General features: G+C 49.5%; 1 protein-coding gene across 2 annotated transcripts; it reads left to right on the plus strand.

Annotated features, from left to right (window-relative positions):
* The first annotated feature begins 7972 nt into the window (after positions 1-7972).
* On the plus strand, positions 7973-17819 carry MRPL4 (mitochondrial ribosomal protein L4). 2 transcript variants are annotated; one of them, XM_040414923.1, is made up of 9 exons: positions 7973-8110; positions 8505-8586; positions 10768-10936; positions 11319-11370; positions 13268-13385; positions 13539-13645; positions 15476-15585; positions 17196-17269; positions 17613-17819. In XM_040414923.1, exons 1-9 carry the CDS (start codon positions 8057-8059, stop codon positions 17756-17758), a joined length of 912 nt encoding a protein of 303 aa, XP_040270857.1. In that variant the 5' UTR covers positions 7973-8056; the 3' UTR covers positions 17759-17819. The 2 variants fall into 2 exon arrangements, with proteins under 2 accessions (XP_040270857.1, XP_040270858.1); XM_040414924.1 differs by lacking the exon at positions 7973-8110 and adding an exon at positions 9320-9329 and having other exon boundaries at positions 8547-8646; positions 10764-10936.
* The last annotated feature ends 214 nt before the right edge of the window (positions 17820-18033 follow it).

An 18033-nucleotide genomic window follows, 5' to 3' on the forward strand; every position in this document is an offset into this window, starting at 1 on the left:
GTTTTCTATTTTCATTTGTTTTGCAGTACATTCCAGCCGAGAAGCCATGGTTGGCATCAGTTGGCAGGAACGGGGCTGGCCGGCCTGTTTCTCCATTCCGGTGGGAGTGGGCTGGTCCTGCTTCTGCTAGGGGGGGGAGTTCAAGTATGGAGACAGAGAGGGGAGGGAGCGTATGCCAGAGCTTCTATTCCTGGGAACAGAAAATGAGATAAAAAAAATAAAAAAAGCTTCAAGAACGCAGCGGAGAGACCAGACACCGGTGTGATCAGTAAGGTGCTGCCTTGCGGACACTGCTGCGGGGTCAGGGACTGCTGCTCTGATTCCCATCACCTATACTACCACTAGCCCAGGTCAAGTTTAAGATGGAACCTCCAGTGGACCCCTATACCCACAAGTGCCAATCAATTGCTGCACAATCGCTCTATGCCTCCTCGACTGGGCCAGAAACTGCACCTTCCACTGCTGCTACCAGATGTAACACAAGTTATTCCCTCTAGTGTAGCTAACTCCATGAATGTTGTCTTAGTAGTGGGGTTTTGTTGCTGTGCTATTTTCCAGTTTCCTAATGTACCATTTTGGGCAATCTTTTCTTAAAACAAACAGGGCTGAGGTACTGTCTGATATTCAGTCCTCCCGATCAGCCAAGTAGCTGCTCATCAGCTTCCCGAATTCTTCAGGTATCACGCATACGTCTTCTGTCTGTCTTCCCTGCTTCTTGACACACTTTCACATCATCTGAGGTCCCCCTGGCTCGCCCGGTCTCTGTCATCCTGGATCGCCCAGGCTCGCGCTGCTCCTGTCATCCTGGATCGCCCAGGCTCGCTCTGCTCCTGTCATCCTGGATCGCCCAGGCTCGCCCTGTCTCTGTCATTCGGCATCGCCCAGGCTCACTCTGCCTCTGTCATCCTGGTTCGCCCAGGCTCGCTCTGCCTCCGTCATCCAGGATCTCCCAGGCTCGCCCTACCTCAGTCATCCTGGATCGCCCAGGCTCGCTCTGCCTCTGTCTTCCTGGATCGCCCAGGCTCGCTCCGTTTCGGTTATTCTAGATTGCCCAGGCTCGCTCTGTCTCTGTCATTCTGGATCGCCCAGGCTCGCTCTGCCTCCGTCATCCTGGATCACCCAGGCTCGCTCTACCTCAGTCATCCTGGATCGCCCAGGCCCACGTTGCCTCTCTCATCCTGGATCGCCCAGGCCCACGTTGCCTCTCTCATCCTGGATCACCCAAGCTTGCTCTTCCTCTGTCATCCTGGACCGTCACTTTACTAACTACCCAGTGCCATTCCGAATCGCTCAGGTCATTTAACAGCCAAGCTCCTGCCTGAATCACTCAGGCCCTTGTTACCTTCCGTGTCGTTCGGTTCAATTAACTATTTCCCTCCTACAGCGTGGGTAGTCTTTTTGCCCACTTATTCAGGCCTACCCCGCACTGGCTCCGGGCACAGTTCAGCCAGATAGATCATGGAGGGTGATAGGCATCCCTCCCGACTCCACGCCAATGTACACCTCAGCCCCTACCACAAGTATTAAGGCTGGTTACAGCCTGTATTTGTGGGCGGGGCTGCTGGCTATATCTTCTCACGCGACCTCACCCTGAGGACGGTCGCTTCATGCCCCACCCTCCCGACCCTTCTTTCTTTCATTCCACTCTCTTGGGTGGCCCACTTATTCAGGCCTACCCCGCACTGGCTCCGGGCACAGTTCAGCCAGATAGATCATGGAGGGTGATAGGCATCCCTCCCGACTCCACGCCAATGTACACCTCAGCCCCTACCACAATTATTATTATTTGTTATTAAAGCGCCATTCATTCCATAGCGCTGTACATATGAAAAGGGGTGCACATACATAATACAGAGAATTGCACTAAGCATGAACAAGACGAGTTACAAACTGGTACAGAAGGAGAGAGGGCCCTGCCCGTGAGGGTTTACAATCTACATGGTATGGGAGAAGGACACAGTAGGTGAGGGTGAAGCTGGTCATGGCGGTATACAGGCAGCAGGGTCACTGGTTGTAGGCTTGTCTGAATAGTTGGGTTTTTAGGTTTCTTTTGAAGGATTCCACTGTAGGTGAGAGTCTGATATGTTGGGGTAGCGAGTTCCAGAGTGTGGGGGAAGCATGGGAGAAATCTTGGAGGCGATTGTGGGAAGAAGTGATAAGAGGAGAGGAGAGAAGGAGGTCTTGTGAGGATCGGAGAGATTGCGTGCGGGGATGTATCGGGAAAGTAGATCAGAGATGTAGGGAGGGGACAGGTTGTGAACGGCCTTGTATGTATTTGTTAGTATATTCTACATCTTCGCGAATTCTCGAAGTGCCGATATTCTCAATAAAAATTTGCGATTCGAACACTAATGTTTATGTGTGCTTTCACAATAATCAGTCACACAACAGCTCAACATGGGTATTACCACCGTAATAGAGTTCATGGTAACCCATAGCAGCTGAACAGTAACTGGTAAAAAAAAGTCAAAATGTTCTTGTAAGTATTTTCAACCCTCTTGCAGGCAGTTAACAAGGTTTGCCACTCCAATAGACAGTAGACAGTTGGCATCTAATATGCATGGACAGCTAATAAGGGTCTGCTACATTTTCAAGTATCTTGTATCTATGGAGGCTTATTAGGGTTTATGAGGTCAAGAGAACTTAGATGGAGGTCAAGTATCTAATGTCTATGGGTATACTACTGGACCAAAAGACATTACATAGTTGGTAGGCATCTAACGTGTATGGACGTCTGATAGTAGTAACATGTATGAGCAACTAATGTTGGACCTTTGATAGTTAGCAGATATCTAATGTCTATGGACAGCATTACAGGAGTCAACTGGGCCAAGGAACATTCAATATGGTGGGTATCTAATGTGTATGGCCAACTTATGAGCATCTGCCAGGCTGGGAGACATTAGCTATTTGGAGATGTCTAATAAGACATTAGATAGTTGCATCTTACAAGGGCTTGCTAAGCTGAGAGGCCCTCAACATTTGGTGGTATGAAATAACTACACCAGCTTACAAGGGTCTGCCAAGCTGAGTTGGTGGGTATGTACAGTGTATAGATAGCAGATGACTGGCTGAGAAACTTTATGTGGTCTGGTATCTAACATGTAGGGGCATCTTACAAGGGTCTACCAGGCCAAAAGCTGATTAGAGAGAGACATTAGAAAGTTGGTGGTTATCTAGTGCTTATAGATATATTATGAGAGTCTACCAGGCCAAGAGATGTAGGATAGATGGCTGGTATCTAGTGTCTACTGTACTGTCTGATGACGTCAGCACAAGGCTGTGGTCAGTGAAATAGCTAAAGGCCCAGCGTGCTAATAGAAGGGGCTTTCATCCCCTGTGTATACAGAAAGGCGACAGTGGTTGAGTCCATCCTGAAAATGAGGAAAATGGTACTTTACTGGTCGTAAACACGGTTAAAATTAGCACAAAACAGATCAGCAAATAATCTTCCAAAGAAAAACCTCTTAAGAATGTGGCAAATAGAGAAGGCCCCCTCTTCTAATCTTACGTGTGTTCTTTTAGACATATCGTGGACTCTAATAAGGTAGAATAATTAGTCAGAAATTAAAGGAGTATCTTATATAGTTATGGTATATCACTAGAATACACCCTCACTTCATGAAAGGGGTGGGGGGGGGGGGGTTTCAACTTCTTGAACCTACATCGATCTTCACATTGCTGGGTTAGTGCTGCAGACCCTTCAGTTTTCCCAGCACAGTGGCACTCCTGGTCACTAGCTATGCAGGAAGATGCAGTGTGGGCTCTATCACTTCAAATAGGAACCCTGCAGGGGCCACACTGCTAAACCAGCGATGCAGCCCCTTCATTCTTAGGGTCAGTGAGGGACTAAGAGTCAGAGGTAGGACTAGACACAAAGTAATGGCATATATCCTACCGTTATGCCATCACCTCAGATGGAAATACCCTCTAACCTTCTGGGTTGTCCAGTTTAGACGACCCATTTTCATAACACTCTATTGTAGGATTAGCTAATAGAGGGGGATTCTCATCTCTTCAGCAGAGCGGAGAGTGGTTACAAAGAGCATCTCTCTTTGGAGGACCTGACAGGTTCTACATTATGGAGACAACCCACTGATTAGAATGGACACTATGTAATGCTTAATATTGACTGTGGTGGCGCTGCAGGGAAACTGGACACTTGCTTCCAGGTTTCAGCACAGAATGAAGTTCATCCCAGCATGTGAACACTTTTCTTAAAGGGACCTTTTTTTAATAAGTAAGGACTTTCCAAAATGGAGAACTCATTTAAGGACCAAGCTGTTTTTGGACTTCAGGACCACATTGAATTTTTGGATTTTTGGATCCTGGCAGTTGCAGTTGGAGAGCAGCTGTTTATTACATTGACCCCAACTATTTTTGGTCTGGGACAGTTGGTAGGTGTTTAATGAGATGGGATCATCTTCATGAGGAAAACACATAACCATAGGGCTTACCAACTTCAAGTAAGTGGTGGTGAGGTGAGATATAAGCCTATGGTCCCATCGCTGGTCAGCAGTTACCAGCTCTCCAATACGGCACAAGGGTCTATGGGCCCCTCAGGCTCCTGGGCCCGGTAGCGACTGCTACCTCTGCACCCCTTATAGCTACCCCCCTGATACAATCCCAACAAAAAAAATGGATAATTCAGTTTGGGGTTCAGCCTTTCTCCAACTCCCCCGTGCCTTAAAACAACCATTTCCAAGATGCCCTCCCTCTGATGCGCCATCCACGAACTGCTACAGGTTGTTGCATCATTATGGACACCATGTCAGTGTGTCCTTTATCGGGTGGAGGGAGGGAGGTCTGTGGTGGGGACAGGAGAAGAAGTCTAGGGGCATTACCGGGGTACTCGGGGTAAAAGCTAAATCTTCAGCTCATCCTGGAGTTACACTTTAGTTTTTCCTTATTTCACCTATGGACAGCGCATTTTTTAAAATGATTTCTTGGAGACATTTAAAATTATATAATTACAAGCTGTAAAAAAAAAAAGCAAGAAGAAAACAGAATTCTTATACGTGGATACAGCGCCCTCTAGTGGCCACATCACCATTTCTTTTATCCTACTTTTATCCACATCTGTGGATGGTGAAGATGGGGGCCACCAAAGTGGGGAGCAGCACGGTGACATTTACAGTTTATGCTGGCCTAGGCTAGCAGTATGACATTGGTTTGGGGGAGGTTGGGGGGCTTGGGGTGGTATTTTGTATTTATTTTTTCAAAGCTCAGAATAGACCACTGGGGGAATCTAGGAATATTCTTATTATTTTTTTTTTTTTTTACATTATGCAATTTTATACTGGAAATATGTCCCTTTGCAGTGACACACCCAGCCGTGCGTTGGTCCCTGCAGGACTGTTCTCCCTGCGATCCTGTGATGACCAGGTGCATTTTATGCGGTGGGATTTGTGTAGAAAGTCTGCAGCTTTTATAGTAGCAGCGAAGCGGGTGAGACTGTCACAAATTTTATTGAGACTAATAAATATACCTCTGATCAGCAAAGGGTTAGGCTACTTTCACACTTGCGTTTTTACTGGATCCGGCAGGAAAACGCTTCCGTTACTGATAATACAACCGTCTGCATCCGTTATGTACAGATCCGGTTGTATTATCTTTAACATAGCCAAGACGGATCCGTCATGAACTCCGTTGAAAGTCAATGGGGGATGGATCCGTTTTCTATTGTGTCAGAGAAAACAGATCCGTCCCCATTGACTTGCATTGTGGGTCATGACGGATTTTTTGCTCCGCATCCCAGGACGGAAAGAAAACCCCAGCATGCTGCGGTTTGCTCTCCGGTATGAGGACGGAATGCATTTTGGAGCACTCCGTTCTGTTCAGTTACGTTTTCTCCCCATTGACAATGAGTGGGGACAAAACAGAAGCGTTTTTTTTTTTCCAGTATTGAGACCCTATGACGGATGTCAATACCGGAAAATATTAATGTGCAGCACGCCAGACCTGCAGGGTATAGCGAAGCGAGGTCACGGTTATGGGCAAGCGAGGGTTGCTCACTGTTTGGAGGAGAACCCTGGGCAGGCATGCGGCAGTGAAGGAGAGGTAGACACTAGAGATGAGTGAACTTCTGTTTTAAGTTCGGCGTCTAAAGTTCGGCTTCCGGTTAGCGGAGGATCCCGATATGGATTCCGAATTCCGTTGTGGTCCGTGGTAGCGGAATCAATAATGGCCATTATTGATTCCGCTACCACGGACCACAACAGAATTCGGAATCCATATCGGGATCCTCCGCTAACCGGAAGCCGAACTTTAGACGCCGAACTTAAAACAGAAGTTCGCTCATCTCTAGTAGACACAGTTCCTCTGGGGCACACTCGGTATGTAGGGACCAGGCCTGATGGTGGATGAGGTGCCCTGGATGTTACCGGTATTTTGAGTGCCTGGGGCAAGGTCCCTTTTGGATTCGTGACGCCAGTGCCTGTAACGGTGGCACACCGATTTATAGTTGGAATAAGTGAGGTACACAGGTGGTATAGTGAACCAAATGTTGCTTTACTTAACAGTCCAACTTTGTACATCGAGGTAGTAATGCAGTCCTTTATATCCCAAGCAGGCTTACTCCACAAGATGGCAGGTATTAATTATGCAAGATACTCAGAGGGTAAATCCACAACACACTCAGAATCAGGTTGTACCTTTCCTCAGAAATAGTGTACACTGTTCCTTTCTAGAACTCCTGTCTGGTTCCAATCCCAAGGCCCGGATGCCTAAATGGTGGCTTAAATCATTGGTAAATATATATATCTTCCTCCCGTATTAATCCTTGCTTTGCTTCATAGTTCCTCTGCCTATTAATGTACTTATCTTGGCTGGAAATATCCTTACTTGGCTTGAGAATGACTGCAGGTTTCTCCCAGGAGGTTCTGTCCTGCTACTGGGGTATCTTCTGAGCTAACTGAGGCTCACTTGATCTTCAGGCAGGCTAGGGTTCCTCACTAGCCTCCTGGTCGTAGCTAGCAGCCGGGGCTATCAAGCTGCATGTCAGGAGGAGGCCCTCAGCATATCTCTGGCTGGTGCCTTCTTACTTCTGCCTCTGCAGACTCCTGACTCTGAACTCCCTCTCCCTGTCTGGGCCTGAACATTTATACTAGGGGCTCCCTATCTCCCTCTAGTGTCTGGGATGTCTAACTACACCCAACTAGGCCTGCTTACACATTTACACAGGGGAACAATTGCATATAAAAACACATTAGAAAATACATTGAATGCATAGTTAAATATAACATTTCTGTTCCTTGTGAGTAAGAGTACACGCACTCCAATTGACCCTTGTGTAGTGCCCACGCCTATCTAGTGGGACACTACAAATGCTACTGTGAAAGTAGCCTAAAAAACACAGGTGACATCTCTGACTGTAGATGTATATTATCCATCTGGCCCTGACCACCATGACAACTTCTTCCAGTCATGACTCTGAGTTTCCTGCAGGGGCAGCTTTGGCTCCTTGTTGATCCAGCACATCCTGCGTCCCCTGTAATAATCTCACCCTACTGCTACCCCTAATACTAGTAGTGTTCCTAATTACTGCACCGCCAGAAGAAATAGTGCTGCCCGCCTGCTTTATCTCTAACCACCGCTGCCTCCATTACTGTGCCAGCAAATACGGCACTCCATATATAACAGCAGCATTATAATAATGCGTCACTGATAGCGCCCCCAAAAATAGTGCCTCTAAAATAGCGCCATATCCTGTGCCTCAATATCTCACTGTAAATGACGCCATACAGCTAGTGCCCCCCAAAATACAGTGCCTCCCTTTGAATGACTTACAGACTTAGCACCCGCCAAGGACTAGCCCCATACAAATGACAGTGGGTCTGCAGATAGAGCGCCCTCCAGAGTTCACTCTGTCCAAACCACTTTTTTCCCCGCAGGCGCATGCGCTTGCGCTAGAACGTGTTGACGTCATGCTGTGGGCATCGTCTTTCCCATAGTGCTGGCAGTAGCGGCTTCAGCGTCACGTCCCGCGCGCCGGAAGTCATCTTGTCATGCCGTGCAGTGACCTTCCTGCTTACATGTGAGAGTAGCCGGGCCCGGGATGATGCTGAGGGGTCTCCTGCTGACCTGTGGGAGGAGGCGGCCCGGGATCAGGGTGAGCGGTGCTGACCGTTGTTTTATCTGTGTAACCTCGTATAATGGTACAGTCCTGTTTTATACTGTAGAATCGTCCTCCTGAGCTTTAGAATAATGGTATCGTCCTGTAATAGAGAATCTCTACAACTACAGACCCCAGCATTCCCTGAAAGCTTAAACCTGTCAGGTCATGCTGGGAGTTGTAGTTTCACCTCAGCTGGAGGTTGTGTTCTCCAACCTGTGTCTCTCCAGCTGTGGTGAAACTACAACTTTCAGCATGTCCTGACAGCCATGCTGGGAGTTGTAGTTTTGCCTCAGCTTTGAGGCTGTATATTTGTGCTTAGTCCAGTTGTCACGTAGTCACCCAGGCTCCCTGCGCCCCTCCTCCACTGATCTTCATGTCTTCTCTGCAGCTCCTCTCGTCTTCCTCCTCGGAGCCGGCCGTTCCTCCCAACCTCATTCTGCCTTCTGGATTAAAGGACGGACCCATCAAATGTACGTGGTAGGACCGTCTGATACCGAGGAACTCCTCATTGTGTACGTGAGGGGTGTGCCGACACCAGAAGACCAAGTAAAATATCCCGATATCAAATCAGTACCGTGCAAAACATATAAACTATATACACAAAGTCTGCCTCCCCCAGCAGCCTCCTTAATCCCCGCACTCTTCCCCCGGCGCTCTCACCCCAGCGGCCTCCTTAATCCCCGCACTCTTCCCCCGTCGCTCTCACCCCAGCGGCCTCCTTAATCCCAGCACTCTTCCCCCGGCACTCTCACCCCAGCAGCCTCCTTAATCCCTGCACTCTTCCCCCGGCGCTCTCACCCCAGCAGCCTCGTTAATCCCCGCACTCTTCCCCCGGCGCTCTCACCCCAGCAGCCTCCTTAATCCCCCACTCTTCCCCCGGCGCTCTCACCCCAGCAGCCTCCTTAATCCCCGCACTCTTCCCCCGGCGCTCTCACCCCCAGCAGCCTCCTTAATCCCCACACTCTCCCCCCCCCCCCCCGGAACTCAAAAACGTTGGTATGCATGAGCCCTCACACTGTTCATCCTCTCCTGTGGAGCGGCGGTGTAATGTAATTACAATTATTAATTTCTCCATTCAAGTGACTGGATCAGGTACTTGTATTACACTGCACTTCGGAGACGACGTGCAGTGTAATGAGCAGCCGCCTCCTCTTCATACAGCTGGTCAGTGGGGGGTCCCGGGTGTCAGACCTCCGCCGATCAGATATTGATAAACTATCCTGAGGATAGGCCATCAATATATAATCCCAGCGCTCTCCCCCCCCGCAGCTTTCCCCCTGCTCCACTGACACAGAAGATAGGGTAGGTCCGTGACACCCGCCATAGGGTAGGTCCGTGACACCCGCCATAGGGTAGGTCCGTGACACCCGCCATAGGGTAGGTCCGTGACACCCGCCATAGGGTAGGTCCGTGATACCCGCCATAGGGTAGGTCCGTGACACTCGTATGACTCCCACCAATTACAGTTGGGGAGGGGGACTGGGCGTTACCATCGCTCAGTACAGACACGGAGATGGCGTGCCGTGCTGCGTTACCATCGCTCAGTACAGACACGGAGATGGCGTGCCGTGCTGCGTTACCATCGCGCAGTACAGACACATCGATGGCGTGCCGTGCTGCGTTACCATCGCTCAGTACAGACACATCGATGGCGTGCCGTGCTGCGTTACCATCGCTCAGTACAGACACGGAGATGGCGTGCCGTGCTGCGTTACCATCGCTCAGTACAGACACGGAGATGGCGTGCCGTGCTGCGTTACCATCGCTCAGTACAGACACGGAGATTGCGTGCCGTGCTGCGTTACCATCGCTCAGTACAGACACGGAGATGGCGTGGTGCGTTACCATCGCTCAGTACAGACACGGAGATGGCGTGCCGTGCTGCGTTACCATCGCTCAGTACAGACACGGAGATGGCGTGCCGTGCTGCGTTACCATCGCTCAGTACAGACACGGAGATGGCGTGCCGTGCTGCGTTACCATCGCTCAGTACAGACACGGAGATGGCGTGCCGTGCTGCGTTACCATCGCTCAGTACAGACACGGAGATGGCGTGCCGTGCTGCGTTACCATCGCTCAGTACAGACACGGAGATGGCGTGCCGTGCTGCGTTACCATCGCTCAGTACAGACACGGAGATGGCGTGCCGTGCTGCGTTACCATCGCTCAGTACAGACACGGAGATGGCGTGCCGTGCTGCGTTACCATCGCTCAGTACAGACACGGAGATGGCGTGCCGTGCTGCGTTACCATCGCTCAGTACAGACACGGAGATGGCATGCCGTTAAACGGAGTCTTTTCTACATCTACCCAGTAATGAGCAGATTATGACCCCCACTTACGGCGCAGCTGCAGGGATGGCTGTGTGGCTGTCAGAGCAGAGCATTGAAGAGATCCATACACTCTGGACATCATAGCTGCGCTCTATGGTTTCTAATAGGAGACTGTCTAGTTAGCTGGAAGTCATCTCTATGGCAGTGTCCTCCCAGCGCTCTCCATTGGCTCTCATCCCCGCTGCCACTTGTGGCCGCTGGTGAGAACATGGCGCCTGACGGTGGTGTTAGGTTCTATCATTGTAAACTTCTGATTATTGGATATATATATATATGTCACATTATTAACCCTTCCTGCTGTTTTTCTCTACCATCCAGTCCAGCGCCCCTCGGTGGACCTCTCTCGGCCCGTGGTGCGAGTGTGTAAGATCCCAGTGCCCCCTCACCTATCTGCCCAGACAGTCTGGTTGGAAACGCTGAATGAACAGGAGGATGAACCAAAGAGCCTGGTCCAGCTGCACCCCGATGTGTTTGATGTCCCCCCCAGGTGAGATCTATGCATTACATGTGTGTATAACGTATAGCAGGGGTTAAGTGCCTGGCCTGTAATACTCCCCATATGTCAGCTTGGGGTTCTCAGCAAGAGGCGTCATTCCCCAGACCCACAATTTCAGACATTGATTTCAATGGGAGCTGTATGCATTCATGTGCAGTGAGCGCCCCCTAGTGGTGCTGACATCATGAACTCGGCACATGTCTGGGGGTGACTGTGGGGTCTTGTGTGGAAACATGACTGTCCAGGGTGGAAGCTTAGTTCTCAGTGGGCCTTGTCTCATGGTCGTGTCCTCTAGGCCGCCATCCATCACCTTCATGTGACCAGTAGGGGGCATTCTTCCGGTTGGTGACGTGTTTTTGCTCTGTCCTTACAGGATTGATATACTTCACCAAGTGATAACCTGGCAGCGAAACTTCAAAAGAATTGTAAGTACCCGCTTCTACCTCATCAAAGCCGAGCCACACCACATACATTGCTACCCCAAACTTATACAGTGTGGTCTCATGCCCCCCCTGCCCCATATACAGTGTGGTCTCGTGCCCCCCTGCCCCATATACAGTGTGGTCTCGTGCCCCCCTGCCCCATATACAGTGTGGTCTCGTGCCCCCCTGCCCCATATACAGTGTGGTCTCGTGCCCCCCTGCCCCATGTACAGTGTGGTCTCGTGCCCCCCTGCCCCATGTACAGTGTGGTCTTGTGCCCCCCTGCCCCATGTACAGTGTGGTCTTGTGCCCCCCTGCCCCATATACAGTGTGGTCTTGTGCCCCCCTGCCCCATATTAAGTGTGGTCTTGTGCCCCCCTGCCCCATATACAGTGTGGTCTTGTGCCCCCCTGCCCCATATACAGTGTGGTCTTGTGCCCCCCTGCCCCATATACAGTGTGGTCTTGTGCCCCCCTGCCCCATATACAGTGTGGTCTTGTGCCCCCCTGCCCCATATACAGTGTGGTCTTGTGCCCCCCTGCCCCATATACAGTGTGGTCTTGTGCCCCCCTGCCCCATATACAGTGTGGTCTTGTGCCCCCCTGCCCCATATACAGTGTGGTCTTGTGCCCCCCTGCCCATATACAGTGTGGTCTTGTGCCCCCCTGCCCCATATACAGTGTGGTCTTGTGCCCCCCTGCCCCATATACAGTGTGGTCTTGTGCCCCCCTGCCCCATATACAGTGTGGTCTTGTGCCCCCCTGCCCCATATACAGTGTGGTCTTGTGCCCCCCTGCCCCATATACAGTGTGGTCTTGTGCCCCCCTGCCCCATATACAGTGTGGTCTTGTGCCCCCCTGCCCCATATACAGTGTGGTCTTGTGCCCCCCTGCCCCATATACAGTGTGGTCTTGTGCCCCCCTGCCCCATATACAGTGTGGTCTTGTGCCCCCCTGCCCCATATACAGTGTGGTCTTGTGCCCCCCTGCCCCATATACAGTGTGGTCTTGTGCCCCCCTGCCCCATATACAGTGTGGTCTTGTGCCCCCCTGCCCCATATACAGTGTGGTCTTGTGCCCCCCTGCCCCATATACAGTGTGGTCTTGTGCCCCCCTGCCCCATATACAGTGTGGTCTTGTGCCCCCCTGCCCCATATACAGTGTGGTCTTGTGCCCCCCTGCCCCATATACAGTGTGGTCTTGTGCCCCCCTGCCCCATATACAGTGTGGTCTTGTGCCCCCCTGCCCCATATACAGTGTGGTTTCGTGCACACCCCCTCCTCTCCATATACAGTGTGGTCTCGTGCACACCCCCTCCTCTCCATATACAGTGTGGTCTCGTGCACACCCCCTCCTCTCCATATACAGTGTGGTCTCGTGCACACCCCCTCCTCTCCATATACAGTGTGGCCCTGTGCGCCCCCTTCATATACAGTGGGCGCATGTATGCCCCCTCTCTAGGTACAGGGCGACCGCAGTGCCTCTCCATACATATACAGGACGCTCTTGTTAGTCCCTTCCTCCCGTATACTGGGCGGCCTTGTTAGTCCCTTCCTCCCGTATACTGGGCGGCCTTGTTAGTCCCTTCCTCCCGTATACCGGGCGGCCTTGTTTGCCCCTTCCTCCCGTATACCGGGCGGCCTTGTTTGCCCCTTCCTCCCGTATACTGGGCGGCCTTGTTAGTCCCTTCCTCCCGTATACAGGGCGGCCATGCTCCCTCTTCCCCCATGTCATATTCTGTCCTGTCCTGACGTGAGCAGGAGGATCTGGCAGAAGTACTTATACCTCCTCCTCTCCTCAGTACTTATTAGTTATAAGTTTGTATGGAGGGTGTCCGGGATCGGCAGGGTGAGCTCCGCCGCTGTCCTAGAGGCTGATATTCTACACCGATGTTGTTTCAGAGTTACGCCAAGACGAAGACTCGAGCAGAGGTGAGAGGAGGAGGGCGGAAGCCCTGGGCACAGAAGGGCACGGGGCGAGCACGACAGGGAAGCATCAGGTCTCCTCTGTGGAGAGGAGGTGAGTGCTGGGTAGGAAAATGCTAGTCTGTGTTCCACAGTCAAGATCTCTGCTTGTTGTCATTGAGTAAAAACTTATTATAGGTTTTGAATATACTCAGTAATTTACATCATCCGTATTTTCAGTCGTGTCGTCTGTCTGTTCGCTTTATAGGTGGAGTAGCGCACGGTCCCCGGGGCCCTACCAGCTACTATTACATGTTACCCATGAAGGTCCGTGCTCTGGGCCTGAAGACTGCACTCACCACAAAGCTCGCCCAGGTGCAGTATCAATGTATATACCCTACACACTGCGGATGTATATAGATGCACGTGACGGACACTCCACCGCTGCCTGCGTCCGTCCGTCCGCTGCCTGTATAAATCTGACACTTTCCTATAAATCCAGACAAATAAAAGTTAGACAGATTTAGAACATACTTTCTTTATCAATTCCTCATGATTTTTAAGATCTCTGCTTGCTGTCATTCAATAGGAACCTTTTATTGTTTACTTCTAGGGGGATGGTAATCTGTCCTGGTCATGTGATCACAGGGATGTGTGCGGCTTGTATTATGTCCCCACATAGACGAGGGAGGATGTAGATGTCGATGCAGATGATGAACTGGCTCCACACTGCAGCTGATAGGCACCGTCTCAGTCTTGTAGCCTCAGGCTTTGGGCCTGTAACTTCGAATGATCATTTATCAGCCCAGAAGGAGGATATTCAAAAGTAGTTTTTAACACATTTTTAACCCTTTTGACAACATCCACCGTACATGTACGCCAGATGTTGCCTCTTTACAGAAGGCGCCCGCAAAGGAGTTGAGCACTGTAGCCGCCGGGCGCCTTCTATTTCACCCAGCAGACACCTGAAGTTAATGTCTCCGATTGGCAATAACCCCAATCGCAGACATTGAACCAGGAGCACTGTGCTTGGGGGACTGGAACGGCTCTCCCTAGCAGCAGTTGGGGAAGCTGTTCATTCCTCAGGGAGACTCGGTCCCTCTGAAGGATCCCAGGCTGCCACAGCTATGCTCCTGTGAAGACCCTGCCTGTGGCAGGACATATGTTAGTCATTTTAATTTTCCCTGCCTCTCACACAGTAGTAATAAGTATACACAAAGTGGCCAAACCCTTTTAATGTAAAAACAAAACAAAAAAAAACAGACGTCCTATAGTACACAACATTCTCTTTCTAGCAAACTTAGAGCCAGCCCTGTACCTCACATGGATCCAGAGATCTCCTCATGCATTGCTCCAATAGATGTATTTCTAGCTAGCCTTTCAGGGGCAGTGTCCTTTCTGCTGCAGCTCTTCCTGTCACAGCCATGGGGGGGGTGCCCTCTCAGAGGGGGAGTGTCCTTTCTTCTGCAGCTCTCTCCCCATCACCGCTCAGGGATTGTGTCTTTCTTAGGGTCCATTCACACATCCGTAGAATGGGTCCGGATCCGTTCCGCATTCATTCTCTATGGGGCCGGAAGAGATCGGGACAGCACAGTGCTGTCCGCATCCGCATTTCCGGAGCTCGGACCCCTATCTGCTGGTCCGCCGCTCCCGAAAAAAATAGAACAAATAGGCAGTTCTATGGGGGTGCCGGCCGGGTGTATTGCGGATCCGCAATACACTACGGACGTATGAATGGACCCTAAGGGGGAGTATCCTTGTGCTGCAGCTCTCTTTTTGCAACTGCCACAGCTTTTAACAGTAGATATAGCTGGTGTCAAGTAAAGGATTGAATTGAGCATGTGCGTTCACCTCAGCAAGGTGGACAGAAATATGAGGAAAAGAACAAACAGCAGGTGGCGCTGTACAGATAGATTTCAGTGAATAACTCAGTGGCTGTACAAAATTTTTTATTACACACAATTACAAAAGTATTCAGATCCAGGGGCTGGTTGTAAAAATACAGAATATTTTTCGTTCGACAACTCCTTTAAGTGTAATAATATTGACATCTTTAGCTGACACATGACCATGGCTGCGGGTGGTCAGGAGGAGACAGAGCAGTTTCCAGCAGTACGGTCTCTTTTTTTTCTTTTTGGAAAGGACAGTTTAACTATTAGTGATTCTTGTGCTTATTAACTGATTAATGCCCCTTTCATCCGACAGAATGACCTTTACATTATTGACTCCATCGAGATTCCCTCCCCAGACCCTCAGTACCTCGTGGATCTCTTTAATCGGCGTCACTGGGGGGAGTCCGTTCTAATCGTTGATGTGTAAGTACCAGAGCGTTAATAAGTGACTGTCCTCAAAAAAATAAAAAATGCTGATTCATCTCATAACATCTTTATAGCTGTTGGAGCTCAGTTTTTCTGAATTAAAGCGCCTGATCTCCTGCCCTAGTCATAGCTAAATGATACAAGGCCAGATACCTGCTGCCACCACTAGAGGGAGCTAACTGTATACTGTTTATTCATTGATCACGCTCCCCCTAGTGGTGGCTGCAAGGAATAGATAATGATTTGGCCCAAACCTTGTGAATGTATTAATAATTATAGTTTGTGGGGGAAAAAAAAACTATAGGCCTCTTTGACACATGCGTATCCGTGATCACATCCGATGGTGAGTGGTTTATCCATGAAGATGTCAATGAAGTATTCATGTTTGGTCCATGTGTCCGTTTTTTGCCCTCCGTGTGTTATCCATATTTCTAGCACACTGCTAGGCTGAAAATTAGTTTCCAGATCCTCTCCTAGCAACGATCCATGAAAACCATGGAGCAAACACGGATGGGATCTGTCTTGTGTCCGTGGTTTTCACAGACCCATAGACCATAATGTGCGTGACGGATCCGTAATCGCGGACAAAACAGTCTCCGTGGAAAACCACTGATGTGTGAATACATTAAAGTCAATGGGTGCATTAGCTGTCCATGTGGACAACAGCCAGCACACGTCCGTTATTCACTGATGTGGGAAAGAGACCTAAGGGCTCATGCACGCGGCCGTTGCTCGACCGCTCCGTGTATTGAGGACAGCATTTTGCACAGGCAACATCTGTGCGGATGCCACAGATGGATCCAGACTCATTTAACTTGAATGGGTCCATGATCTGTCCGCACCGCAAAAAAAAGAAAATGGTCCGTATCCGTGATGCGATGAGCACGCGGACGGTGCCCGCATATTGCGGACCCTCTGTTTGCGGGCAGCAATACGGGCACAGCCGGGCAATGGCCGTGTGCATGAGGCCTAATACTGATATTCTTATTTGAATAATTAACATATACAAATGTCAGTAGTTACTATTCATAAAGCGTTGTTTATGCCTTCTAAATCTTTCAGGATTTTTCATATTTTTGAATTTACAAAAAAACTATGGACACTTTTGGGACGATTTAATATTGATTGCATTTTACTCTTTTTGGGCTACAAATCCATTTTTTTTTGCAATTGGGTTAAAAATCAGTCTGTTTGCAGGCTGTCAGTCTGATGTGTCTTGAATCCTGTCATCTGACAGCTCACGTGTAGCTCTGACCTCAGAAACCCTCATTATAGCTCTATTCTTATTTAAGCCATATGCTTATTAGTTTGATAAGTGCTTATGAGGTCAGAGATATGAGCTATACAGGAGCTGTCAGATGACAGGATTCAAAGATAACAGAAACTGACAGCCTGCAGACTGATTTTTAACCCTGTATCTCAGAAACGGCTAAAAATAATATTAATAAAGACCGACTGAAAAAAAAGAAGAGATTTTTAGACCAAAATGAATAAAATGCATATTAGAGAACATATTTGAATTTTCCACATTTTGGTAAACTACTAGTAAAGGTGGTGTGTGGGAAGTTAATTTTAAAAAAATGTTTTTACTGATGTCCTTTTCACAGCAATGAAGACATGCCGGAAAATATTTTCAGTGCAACAGTCGACTCAAAGAAAATAAATCTAATTCCAGCCATAGGTAACAATTTAGTGTCTCTATTATCAGCGTTTTGTATTTTATTAATTTTTTTAAAGGGGTATTCCAACTGTTACCAAGTGATGACTTATCCTCAGGACAGGGCATCACTATCTGATCAGCAGGGGTCCGACACGCTGCCCCCCGCAGATCTGCTGTTCCGGCAGTACACGGCTCCGCCCACCGCATGTTTGTAAATGAGCGCTCCCTAATTGTCATGCAGTGCTTGTATTACCGGAACCACTTCTATAATGTTTGTAGTAAAAGAGGCAGGAGGGCGCACACAAATCAAGGTCGTCTGAAGGCGGTGATTTCTTCATGACATTTCTGTTTTTCTCTGAGCCAGGTATGAACGTCTACAGCATGCTGAAGCATGATACCATCCTGCTGACTATCGGAGCTGTGGATTTCCTGGAAGAAAAATTACTGTGGCAAGATTCCCGTTACACGGCCCTGTACCCATTCAAATTACCGTACAGCGACTTTCCCTGAACACGCGCGGCTCAGCATTTTGTATATACTATTACATTTCAATAAAAATGAAGAAAATCTCCTCCATGGTCAGTTTAATATGTCCATATCCTGAGTATTCGGCACTGCCGGCAGCAGTGACCATGCTTTGACCAGTGACTGGCTGAGCGGGCAGTGCAAGGCACTTCCTGTGTGTTGAGCATGGGACCAGGAAGTGGAGAGTAGCAGAGACCAGAGCAGCATCGTGACGGAGATCGGTGAGGTCAGTAAGGCCTCGTGCACACGACTGTGTTTTG

This window comes from Bufo bufo, chromosome 1 (assembly GCF_905171765.1).
Source record: "Bufo bufo chromosome 1, aBufBuf1.1, whole genome shotgun sequence".
Taxonomy (NCBI): domain Eukaryota; kingdom Metazoa; phylum Chordata; class Amphibia; order Anura; family Bufonidae; genus Bufo; species Bufo bufo.

Bases quoted from the DNA above. Each gene is read 5' to 3' on its own strand.
- MRPL4 (XM_040414923.1), top strand. From the start codon at position 8,057: ATGATGCTGAGGGGTCTCCTGCTGACCTGTGGGAGGAGGCGGCCCGGG. The intron at 10,937-11,318 runs GTGAGATCTATG...CTGTCCTTACAG, and splicing joins GTGTTTGATGTCCCCCCCAG to GATTGATATACTTCACCAAG. The intron at 13,646-15,475 runs GTGCAGTATCAA...TTCATCCGACAG, and splicing joins TCACCACAAAGCTCGCCCAG to AATGACCTTTACATTATTGA.